The sequence below is a fragment of the Helianthus annuus genome, chromosome 16 (genome assembly GCF_002127325.2).
Source record: "Helianthus annuus cultivar XRQ/B chromosome 16, HanXRQr2.0-SUNRISE, whole genome shotgun sequence".
Lineage (NCBI taxonomy): Eukaryota > Viridiplantae > Streptophyta > Magnoliopsida > Asterales > Asteraceae > Helianthus > Helianthus annuus.
Genome location: NC_035448.2, coordinates 186,513,370 through 186,525,582, shown reverse-complemented (window position 1 = coordinate 186,525,582; position 12,213 = coordinate 186,513,370). Strand labels below are relative to the sequence as shown.

At 37.5% G+C, this 12,213-nt stretch overlaps 1 protein-coding gene across 2 annotated transcripts; it reads right to left on the bottom strand.

Moving 5' to 3' along the window:
• Positions 1-247: 247 nt before the first annotated feature.
• LOC110873479 (probable inactive serine/threonine-protein kinase slob2) lies at positions 248-3,324 on the bottom strand. Of its 2 annotated transcripts, none has more exons than XM_022122419.2 (2): positions 2,555-3,324; positions 248-574 (listed from the first exon to the last, which is right to left on the bottom strand). In XM_022122419.2, the coding sequence occupies exon 1, from the start codon at positions 3,142-3,144 to the stop codon at positions 2,566-2,568; it is 579 nt and encodes a 192-aa protein (XP_021978111.1). In that variant the 5' UTR covers positions 3,145-3,324; the 3' UTR covers positions 248-574; positions 2,555-2,565. The 2 variants fall into 2 exon arrangements, with proteins under 2 accessions (XP_021978111.1, XP_021978112.1); XM_022122420.2 differs by having other exon boundaries at positions 2,562-3,324.
• Positions 3,325-12,213: the final 8,889 nt, after the last annotated feature.

The following is a 12,213-nucleotide window of genomic DNA, read 5'->3' as shown; positions in this document are numbered from 1 at the left end:
CACGTTTAACTCGCAAAACATCAGATGGGGCCAATTGATCGCATCGCTACGCAAAACGCAATAGCGTTCGCTATTCCGCTATTAACTATGCATGTGGTTCAAATGGCCTCAACCAGTCTACTTATGTACCGGAAACAACAAATAATACTAATACATTATGGACAAACCAAAACTACATTGTTATCAATAAATTAAAATTAACAAAAATGAAACGCAACCAAGAATTAATGAATGGAAAGAACACCAATACAACCAGCGCATGATCAAATAAGTGTGAATGAAAATATGGCAACAAAATATCAACAGAGAACACTTCATACATAACTAAGGGAGACAAGCAAAGTAAATAATTCTTACATGTAAATTCTGCATACTGTTAGTATTGTAACCAAGACAAATTAACTAATTAAGCCAACAAACTGCGGTTAACCATACTACTATGGTTATATCATAAGCGCAACCGTTAATCAAGATCAAATATCTGATTAAACTACGCAAGATTCTTGAATTGCAACTCCTGACAGGCCAGAATCACGAACAGATTTGAATCAAGAATCCTTCAGAATGAGTCAACCTTTAAAAGACAGATGAAACACCAAACTAAGATATATAAGCCATCAACATAATCTTATAAGCATATAACGAATTTTAACAAAAGAATTTAAGTGTATATTTGTTATTCTAAGACTTCATATTACTGTTTATAAATTATGATCTAGTAAGAGACATCGCGATACAAAAAAAAAAAGTCCTGACGAGATGCAAAAAAAACTCCCTTTTGGTAATAACAAAAAAAAAAAAAACCTTAACGAGAATGAATATTATCAGTACTTTAACAAGATGTGCTATACGCAGGGGTGGCAATTTCCGACGGACACAAAAATAATCAGGTTTCGGCCTTTTGGGTTGTCATATCTAACCCGTTTAATAAACAGGTCATGTTGAGGTCGACTTGTTTATAAAAACAGGTCGGGTTGACATGTTTAGCCCAGTTAGTTAAACAGGTCGACCTACCAACCCGGCAACCCGTTTAACCCATATATTACAACCCACCAAACCGATTAATACGTTTACAAGTTGATTACTACATGCCAACCTGTCAACAAATTTAGATAAAACTGCTTATCTGCCGATTGTTTCTTGAAATTAGTAGTTTGGAATAAGCAAGTTCAAAAGCTTATTGCAATCATAAATAATCAAATAAGCAAATCCCAAACACCCTCAATACAGCATATTGGTGCATCAGAAAGTAACAAGCATGCAAACAAATTTAATAAGCAATCCCAAAAACCAACTTAAGTTTGCCTAATCTTCTAGTCTAGGCTATGTGGGAGAGTGTTTTGAATGGACTTCAAACTAACTGGACACCAAAGGGTCAAATAACGTGTTTTCAAAATAAATATATATTCATTATTTGAAACTATACCAATCCTGGATATCAAGAGAACACCAGAAAATGTATCATTGGCAAGACACATGAAGAACATACAAATAATAAAAAAAAAATTAAAAAAAAAATCTGCTTCTGACTGCACTACCGAATATAATCTCTTATAAACATCAGGTCATACATGTTACCGATTTCATACCAACTTTTTATCCTTGCATACATAAACGGTAAACCTCCAAAAAACTTCAATACACCATAAATTCACGTCAACAACTTGTAGTTAACAAGATTAACTAATGAAAATCAAACACAAAATTGCATGTAGTCACTTTTTTTACATAATCCAGCTATTACTGACATGACTTGTAACATTACCAAGAAAAAAAGCAGCAACAGATGAAAGGGCATAAGCAACAAAAGCCATGAAATTTTCTCCAGCCTACATTAAACCAAATTCCATACCAAAATACACCAATTCATAGAACAAATTTTCAAAACACAAATCTGAATCACAATCAGTTTAATAGCGTATCCAAAGACCTCATAAAGCCAATAATCCACAACACAAATCTCTCTAAATCAACCTGAAAATGTCCTCATCACACTAACCTAATCAAACAAGATATCAGTTAACATCTCTACATCACATAATCCCTTTAATCGCGTATCCAAACGCCTCATGAAGCCAGTTATACACAACACAAGTATCTAAATCCAGCCTGCAAATATTCTCATAACACTAACCTAACCAAACAAGATATCACATAATCACTTTAATCGTGTATCCAAACACCTCATAAAGCTAATAATCCACAGCACAAATCTCTCCAAATCCAGCCTGCAATCCCTACTTCACATAATCACTCTAATTGTGTATCCAAACACCTCATAAAGCCAATAATCCACAACACAAATCTCTCCAAATCCAGCCTGCAAACATTCTCATCACACTAACCTAATCAAACAATACATCAATTAACATCCCTAAATCACATAATCGCTTTAATCGCATATCCAAACACCTCATAAAGCCAGTTATTCTCATCAAACTAATCTAATCAAACAACATATTACTTAACAACCTTACATCACATAATCTTCTAACTTATCACATAAAAACCAAAATCATTTTTGAAATTCAAAAAAATCAATTAAACCGCATACCTCATACCTAATCATCCACTGGAAAACGGACGATTTGAACCACTAGATCTAGGCCGATTCATCGCCTCATATCCACCACCGGATTTCGGCCTCCTTTCCTCCACCTGATTAACCAAACCTTGCCGGAAACTCGACCGCGTAACAAATCCGGTCTGCTTCTGAACCTCCGGTTCCGGCTTCTCCTCCCTCCCGTGAAAACCAGGCCTCAGATGCGGCGGCACAAACTTATTCGTCTTCGGCGATACGGAAACCGCCAAATCCGATAACGATGGTAACGGTAGCGTTGACGGTGACGGAGATCCGGTACGACCTAACGGACGCAGAGAAATCGAATCCGATTGGATCGGTAACCGATCCGGCGGTGGTACGGCGGAAGGCGGTGGCGGAGACGGTTGCGAGGGAGGAGCGATAGGTTTAGGTGAGGGACGAGTCAAGACGAGCATGTTGCCATGGATGCGTGAGTTTGAAATAAGGGTTTTGTTAGAAGAAATGGATGATGAGGATGATGAGCGTTGGCGGTTATTGGTGGTGGTTTTTTTGTCATATATGTCGTTGAAGTTGAGAGAGGTGTATTTGTTGGTTTTTGCCATCCACTGTGAGGGGATGAAGATGGGGAGAAGGTGGTTTTGTGGTTTTATTGTTGTTGCTATGACGGTGAAGAATGCTTATTGCCGGTGGATGCACGCCGTGACGGACGGAGTGGGGTGTTTGTTGACGTATGATTACGGATTAAGGTGTGTTTTGTCTTTTTGTGAGAATGGTTATTTTATTACGGAGCGTTGTAGTTTTTTAATATTTTTTTTCTTGTTGATGATTATTTTGGACTTATGATGATACCACGACAAAATATAATTTGATTCCTTACGTTATTTTAATAATTACATTAAAAATTATTATCCTTACATTATTTCGTGGGTGTTTAGGATTCCTTTTCAAAAGTCCTTTTAGCCTCAAAAGTCCTTTTGAGAAGGAGAAGGAATCCCAAACATCCTTTTAAAGAGAAAAGAAATCCCAAACACCATGAAATAAGTTCTTCTAGCTCCAATCGTGCCTTCAATAAGTCAAAATGGAGAAGTAAGAATTTCTTACTTATTGTTTTGAAAAGGACTTTTAAAGAAGGAGAAGTAGAAAAGGAATCCCAAACACGCCCTTCAATTATTAAAAATTATTATATTTTTTCTTATTTTTTAATTAAATAATATTTTTTTATCATTATTTGTTTTCTCTCTCCTACACTCACAACCACTTTCAAAAAAGTTAATTACACATATGGTCCTTATGCTTTATTAAAAGTAACACCTTTGAGTATCGATTTTTTTTTGTAACCGGTTCAGGTTCTATAATTTCAATCTTTTAACATATTTGGGTACTAACATCAAACATAGTTAATTTTTCTATTAAATTTCTATAAATGACTAAAATACCATTTCATTTTCAAAAGATAATTTATTTCATTACCTTATTTTAAGGGTCGTATTATTCGCACACCTTGGGGGATTAAATCAACACCCTCAATACGCGTCGTATAGGCCTATACGATGCGTATCTTATAGGCCTATACGATGTGTATTGAGGTGGGTTCAAACTTCTATGCCTGCCAAAGGCTGCCATTGTCCACTACCAAAAAGTAATACGCATCGTATAGGCCTATACGATGCGTATTGAGGGTGTCGATTTAATTTTTTAATTTTTGCAAGGTAGCTTCCTGTCACGCGGTAGCTTTCCGTCACGCGAACGAAGAAGTAACACTTTGGACATTTGTTGGTCTTCAAACATCTAGGAAAACATTATTTGAGAATACCCTTTAATTTATCGAAGCTGTCGAATGAGATCCTCCACTGTTGGGCTATCATCTTTCAACCTCATTTTCCCTAAGTTTATCGATTATGTTTTTCAACAGGGATGTAATACAATGATTCCTCTCAGTTGAATAGATCGACACTTGCTTCATAGGACTCACTTGAATCGTCTCGGATGTAATAACAATACGTTTAGCATTCGTGCCTGCTTGAATTGTAGAATGCAAAGGGCAACGAAGATGAACATTGTATTTATCACGAAAGTACTGAACAACCGAGATAACAACTCCGGTTTCATCAACTACAATTGGAATTGATCTTGGAACAACATACTCTTGTTACCATCAATAATCTTGGAATTGATCTTGGAACAACATACTCTTGCTAACAACGGTTCTCCAATTCCAGATCAATAAAGGTTGCGGTTTGTAGATTCAATCTTCATTGCTTCATTAAAATTAACAAGTCGGTCTCTTTGCTTCGTCCACTAGAACTATTTGTGTATGCATTCTTAGGGTTTTTATTATTTGATCAATGGAAGTTGAAATCGGCTTTGAAACCGGACGGAATCTACGAAGAAACTGTTTGATTTCACGGTTTGTTTGAGAACCTGATTCAGATACACAAAGGTCTCTTTGCTTCGTCCACTAGAACTATTTGTGTATGCATTCTTTTGGTAGTGAACAACGCTGATGGTACTGAACAACAGCTTCGGTTTCATTTGCTTCGTCCACTAGAATTATTTGTGTATGCATTCTGTTGGTACTGAACAACAGAATCAGGTTCTCAAAACAAGGAGCGTTCTAATAGATTAAAGAGAACTATTTCAGTTATTTCTGTTGATCCACAAATTACAACAAATTGTGTCTAATGCAAGGATCTTCGAATGCGGTGTGTACGTTAAATATCGTTCACCGCTTGTTTAGTTGCTTCTCCTGTTAAGTTTCTGAACTAACCGAAATCCACAAATTCAAACAGTTTCTTCGTCGCTAATTTCTCCACTCACCGTGAAATCGAACAGTTTCTTTGTAGATTCCGTCCGGTTTCAAAGCCGGTTAAGGATTACGAGTGATCTAGACTCGTTCAAGGCATGCAATGTTTCCTCTTAATTGAATAGACCGACACTTGCTTCATAGGACTCACTAGCAGAAGAACCCGACACGTCTTCTGTGATGATTCAGAGGTCGGTCTCGGGTGGGCATAAGATCTGTGGGCCTGATACACGAGCTCACCCTTGTTATGGATGATTACTAGGAAGATTACAATTGTTTTGAGTTTTGTCAGGTAATACTTCATTTGTCGAGAAACCATACTCTCAAGAAACTAACATCTTTTAATACTTCATTTGTCGAGAAACCATACTGTAAAGATCTCTACGCAAACTCTTCTACATCTTTTAACCAATTATCCATCACTTAAGACCTTGAAAGATTTGTTGAAATCGAATTTGTGTTCTGAATCAGGTTCTCTGCCTTAGATTGGTCATTCCTTGTGATACATGAATGTTTGATTTGAATTTTGAAAGTGACAAATTGATGGATAATGCAACAAAGAGACCGCCTTGTTAATTTTAGAGTATTTATATCTTTTGTTGATGGATAACGCAAACAAGTTCTCCACAGTTTGTTATTCAGATCTCTATTCGGTCATCTTTCCAAACTGCAACACACGATAAGTTCTCCAAAAAGAATGCATACACAAATAGTTGGAGCATGAAGAAACGAAACCCTAACAACTGATTCAGATTTAAACAACTTATTTGTGTATGCATTCTTTTGGTAGTTAATGATAACGATTGCTATAATAGGATGGATGTGACACACACATATAGATAAGTTGTCACAGTTGTCAAGACTGTTTGTCGGGTTTCCAATGCTCACACAGGGTGATAAACAACGCTGATACGAACACATGTGTTTTGAAAATAGGCTTTGTTCTTGGTTTAATGAAGTTACACGTAACATCTAGTTATATTCAGATTTAAACAATGCACGCCTCAATTGAGATAACGGACATCCATCAAGCTCAAAAAGAAAACTTGTGTTTCCCATAGTCACAAACGATTGCGGTTTGTATTTCGCATAGCCACCGTTTCCGTAGTCAAAAACGGTTGCGGTACTATTTGTTGAAATCGAAGAAAAGAGTAAAAAAGATGAATTGAGGCGTACATTAGGAACAAGAAATCCAACAATCCGTTCATTATCTGTTGCTGTCTAAAATACGTTACAATACGTTAAAATACGCTAAAATACGTTACAATACGTAAAAATACATTAAAATACGCTAAAATACGTTACAATACGTAAAAATACGTTAAAATACCCTAAAATACGTTAAAATACGTTAAACTATGCTAAAATACGTTAAAATACGCTAAAATACGTTAAACTACGCTACAATACGTTAAAATACCCTAAAATACTCTAAAATACTCTAAAATACGCTAAAATACGTAAAAATACGATAAAATACGTTAAAATACTATTAAATACGCAACAATATGTTAGAATACGTCAAAATACGCAAAAATACGTCAAAGTACGCGACTAACGATATTTCCACACACATATACATATAATACGGCACTATGGAGTTCAAGTGGATTTCAAACAAAACTGTACGTAATCATAGAATAAGATATTCGCACGCAACCGAACGACACCAAGAAACGACTTATGTTGAAGGTATACGTACAAAACGACAAAATATGCGAAAGTTTGGCAAAAAAACGAGACATATATGCGTCGAACCGAGGGAAACACGATAACACTAAATTTGAAATAATGCCATATACGATCGTATAGGCCTATGTTGTATCGTATATCAGCTTAATACGAATCGTATAGGCATATACGATCCGTATTAAACTTGCAATTTTCTCAAAAATACCCCTGAATTTATCAGAAAACCAGGGGTATTTCAGTAAAATCATCGATTAATACGCATCGTATAGCCCTATACGATGCGTATTGAAATATAAATTTCTCAAAAATGTTTTTTTTCAAATCAAGGGTTCCATCATTACAACCACTTGTTTTCAACGGAGATTTAATGCAATGATTCCTCTCAATTGAATAGACCGAAACTTGCTTCATAGGACTCACTTGAATTGCAGAAAGCAAAGGATAACGAAGATGAACATTGTATTTAGCACGAAAGTACTGAACAACCAAGATAACAACTCTGGTTTCATTTGCTTCGTCCACTAGAACTATTTGTCTATGCTTTTTTTACTTGCTTCTCTTGTTAAGTTTCTGACCCAACCGAAGTCCACAAATTCAAACAGTTTCTCCGTCGCTAATTTCTCCACTCACCATGAAATCGAACAGTTTCTTCGTAGATTCCGTCCGGTTTCAAAGCCCGGTTGAGGATTACGAGTGTTCTAGACTCGTTCAAGGCATGCAATGTTTCCTCTCAATTGAATAGACCGACACTTGCTTCATATGACTCACTTGAATCGTCTCGGAAGTGGATTTAGGTTGGTTCAGATCTCTTTGGGTATATTCAAAACCAACTAAAATACGTTGAAGTACTGAATCAACAGAAATAACTGAAATAACTTGAATCGTCTCGGAAGTACTGAACAACAGAAGGATGAGATATCGGCGGTTAGCTCGAAGAAGTTTCTCTCAAACAGGTGTTCCATTAGATTTCCCCTTTTATCATGTGTCATACGTTACGAGATTCTTCGAGAATTAGAAAAGGAGAAAATACGGAACGACAAGGGTAGTATGAGTCTGAGTCCATTGTGGTTCATGTCAGGTTTGTATTTCCCATAGCCATTGTTTCCGTTGTAAAAAACGGTTGCGGTTTTGCACATTCAATCTTCATTGCTTCATTATAATTAATAATGCGGTCTCGATTGAAGATGTAATTACAAGACTGTTTGTCAGAAGAAGCGCTTTTATCATGTGTGATCCAGATGTCGGTCTCGGGTGGGCATAAGATCCGTGGGCCCTATTGTCGGATATGTGACTCAAGAAAGTCATTGGACTGCCACAGATGAAGTCAAATGTGATCAAACTTGGACATCAGTCGTAAATCTTGAAGAAATGGAACATAATCCCAGATTGTCTAAAGAAGCGCTTTTATCATGTGTGATCCAGAGGTCGGTCTCGGGTGGGCATAAGATCCGTGGGCCCTATTGTCGGATATGTGACTCAAGAAAGTCATTGGACTGCCGCAGATGAAGTCAAATGTGATTAAACTTGGACATCAGTTGTAAATCTTGAAGAAACGGAACATAATCCCAGATTGTCTAAAGAAGCGCTTTTATCATGTGTGATCCAGAGGTCGGTCTCGGGTGGGCATAAGATCTGTGGGCCCTATTGCCGGATATGTGACTCAACAAAGTCATTGGACTGCCGCAGATGAAGTCAAATGTGATCAAACTTGGACATCAGATGTAAATCTTGAAGAAACAGAACATAATCCCAGATTGTCTAAAGAAGCGCTTTTATCATGTGTGATCCAAAGAAGGCGTATCGGGTGTGTTGTAGTTTGGAAAGATGACCGAATGCGGTGTGTATGTTAAATACCGTTCACCGCTTTTTTAGTTGCTTCTCTTGTTAAGTTTCTGAACTAACCGAAATCCACAAATACAAACAGTTTCTCCGTCGCTAATTTCTCCACTCACCGTGAAATCGAACAGTTTCTTCGTAGATTCCAACAAAGTTAATATTCACTGTGGTGGATGCAAGCATAAAGTTAGAAACTGGTGGTATTGAACCAACATTTCCTTCAAACATTCTAAACACTACAAGGATGTTGGGAATTAAACGCATGTACGTGACAAAACAAGGATCGTTCTAATAGATTAAAAGAGAATAAACCAAGTACAAAATCATCTGCTTTCTGAATCTGAATCTGAATGTTAACTTTGACTCATAAACCCTTGAATCCCAACGCTTCTATGATGATATCAGCGTTGTTTATCACCCTGTGTGAGCATTGGAAGCCCGACCACTAGCAGAAGAGCCCGACACGTCTTCTATGATGATTCAGAGGTCGGTCTCGGGTGGGCATGATGGGTTGATAAAATTCCTTAGCTTAATGGTTTTAATTTCGGTTAATTACACGAAGTTACTTTCTAGAATACACTACTTTGATATTGTTTGTGTTTTGCAGGCATTGACGGGTTTAAGGTGCATTTTGGAAAATTACCGAAGCTTTGGGCGGATGCTAGAGAGAACATAATTGAAGAAAATGCAAAAAGAGGCAAAACTGAGCTGAACTCTGCGCCAGAAACAGTCCAAACTTCATTTTGGCTTATCCTGAGCTAGAAAATGAGTTTCGGGGCTTATAATATATGCATTTGGGGTAGCTCGACGAGACGAATCAAAATATAAGGTTTTTAAAGGCCAGAAATTATCGCATTATCTGCTACACACTGGCTGATTGGTAAAAACGGGATTTTTTAGAGAAATAGTCAAAATTGGAAAAGGGGGAGTTACACTTTGTTATTCCTTCAACTCCCATTGATTGAAAAAAAAAACCACTTCATCTTCATCCATTCTCCACCATCCAAACCCTAACCCCTAACCCTCAACTCTCCTTCAAGACTCAAGATTGTGGTTCGGTGCTCGTATTCATCCTCCGGTGATCGTGCCTCTTCGACCATGAACGGCTAGCCTCTTCGGTTTCACCCCGGTGTAGATTATTGTAAGAATTCTAGGGTTTATGCATTCGTATTTGATTTGATTTTGTGACAAATTGTTTAGTATTTGAAACCTTCGATAATTGTCTTGCATTTGTTTCGAATTCGTAAATTGTCGAACGATGTTAAAAGTTATGACTTTGCGAAATGGTTATGTGCACTTATGCCTTATCGTAGGTTAGGATTTACATGTCCAAGGTAACGAAGTGCATTACGGTCCGTTGTCTATGACGTCGATAGCAATTGGCACCTAAGCTTCGTGATAGTAATCCGTTAATCACTATATGCAATTGAATCAAGTTAAAACATGTAGGAACCCTAAGTCTTGAAATAATCGAACCGGGTGTGGAACTTGTCTCTAATTTCTTGTTTTAGTCATTTAGTAATTTAGTTGCAATTTTAGTTAATCACAAGTGTTTTAGATAATACCAATTGTCGGGTCACTCCGATTTATTTTCCAACCCAATAAACTTATAAAAAAATTAGCAATCTTCATAATCACATTGTACATTTTTGTAAATAGTCTAACTAGTCGAACAGGTCGTGCAATACTAACCACAAGCTCTTCGTGGATTCGATACCCGACTTACCCTAGCTACCTAGGTTTAATTGGGTTTTTGACTGATCGGGACGACACGGTCACGTCAAAATGGCGCCGCTGCCGGGGAGCTAGTGCGCTTAGTATTTCATTGCTTGTTCGATTTTAGTTTAGTTTTTTTTTTCACTTGTATTTTTTTTTTTTTTGTGATTTTACTTTGGGTGGTCGAGCTTGTTTGTGCAGGTACATGTTTTGCAGGTACCATCTTTCAATATGAATTGGGTAGATGATGATCCATGTGAGTGTTGTGGAAGCGGAGAGCACTATTTAGAAGATTGCTCTGTTTTCTACGAAAAAGTTCAAGCTAACAAGGAACGGGAAGACTACCTCAGCGGATTGTTTGATTATAGGAGGGCGGATCATAAAGATTTCAATGGTCCATCCTCACATTATCCATACACTAGACCACCTCTACCACCAAAGCAAGAAAGCGGATGTCCTTGTTGTGGAAAAATTCATATACATGAAGATTGTCCAGTGTTTTGGAAAGATCCGGTGTTTTGGAAAGGAAAAATAAAGTCTGGTTACAAGCCACCACCACATTATCAAGAATACTACTATGAACCCAAATCACCATATTTCTCAAGTTACCGGGAGGAGGAGTATGATGATTATTATAATGAATACCCTCAACCGGTATACGAGAACCCACAAGATTCGATGCATTCTAAGCTTGATGCTCTCATGGACATGATGAAAGAATATCACCAGGATATCAAAGATATGAAGAAAGCGAATGAAGTGAGAGATAAAGCCCATGAAGCATTGGTGGTGCAAGTGGGTCAATTAGCGGAGGAATTAGCCCAACTTAAACGAGACCAAGAGGTTTGGGCCAATGGTACAATAGTAGATGGTGATGTGGTGGAAGAGGTTATCGATCTTCCCGAGCAAGAAAATGAATGTTTGAACCGAGCGGAAGACATCCCACCGCGAGACGAGTCGGATCCCAAAGATGCCCACGTTCATATCCATCCTTATCCCATATTTATCACTCCAACCAACAAAGTTGGGGATGCGGGTTCGGGTATAAGGATTCGAAGGGTGGCGTTGCAAGACATAGGCCAGTTTAGTAAGAAGCGACCCCAAAGTTGTACAATATGCATGCCGAGCAAAATAAAAAGAGAATGGATCCGGCATGCCAAATACCGAGCGTATGTTGGAAACTCGGTAGGCAAATGTGCACTTCGACCACCATGAGAGGTAAATCAGGTATAATTGTTGTAGAGTTTGTATTATTATTTGTTTTATTTTTTTAGTAGTTAAATGAACGTTGTGGGTGTGTTCCCTATATAACCCTCACGAGACCTCTCGTCCTCCCAAGCTATTGGGGGGTTTAAAAGGGCTTGTTGCATAAGCTAAATGCAACCGTGATTCCTACGAAAGTGAGTTAGGCTTGTTATTGTTGTAAATTATTTTTCCACATAAATCAAAGTAAATTAATGTATGACTTGGTAATATTTTCATAAAAGTGGTAGAACTAGGTAGCTAATAAATTTTAATGGTTGTGAGAAGCATGCTTCTACACAAGGGTTAAGATTTGTAGGTACATTATGTTTGTGAGACGACCGCTTTGTTGAAGAGATGAAGAGCACACGAGGAATGAGCT

Excerpts from the sequence above, each read along its gene's own strand:
- LOC110873479 (XM_022122419.2), bottom strand. The coding sequence starts at position 3,144 with ATGGCAAAAACCAACAAATACACCTCTCTCAACTTCAACGACATATAT.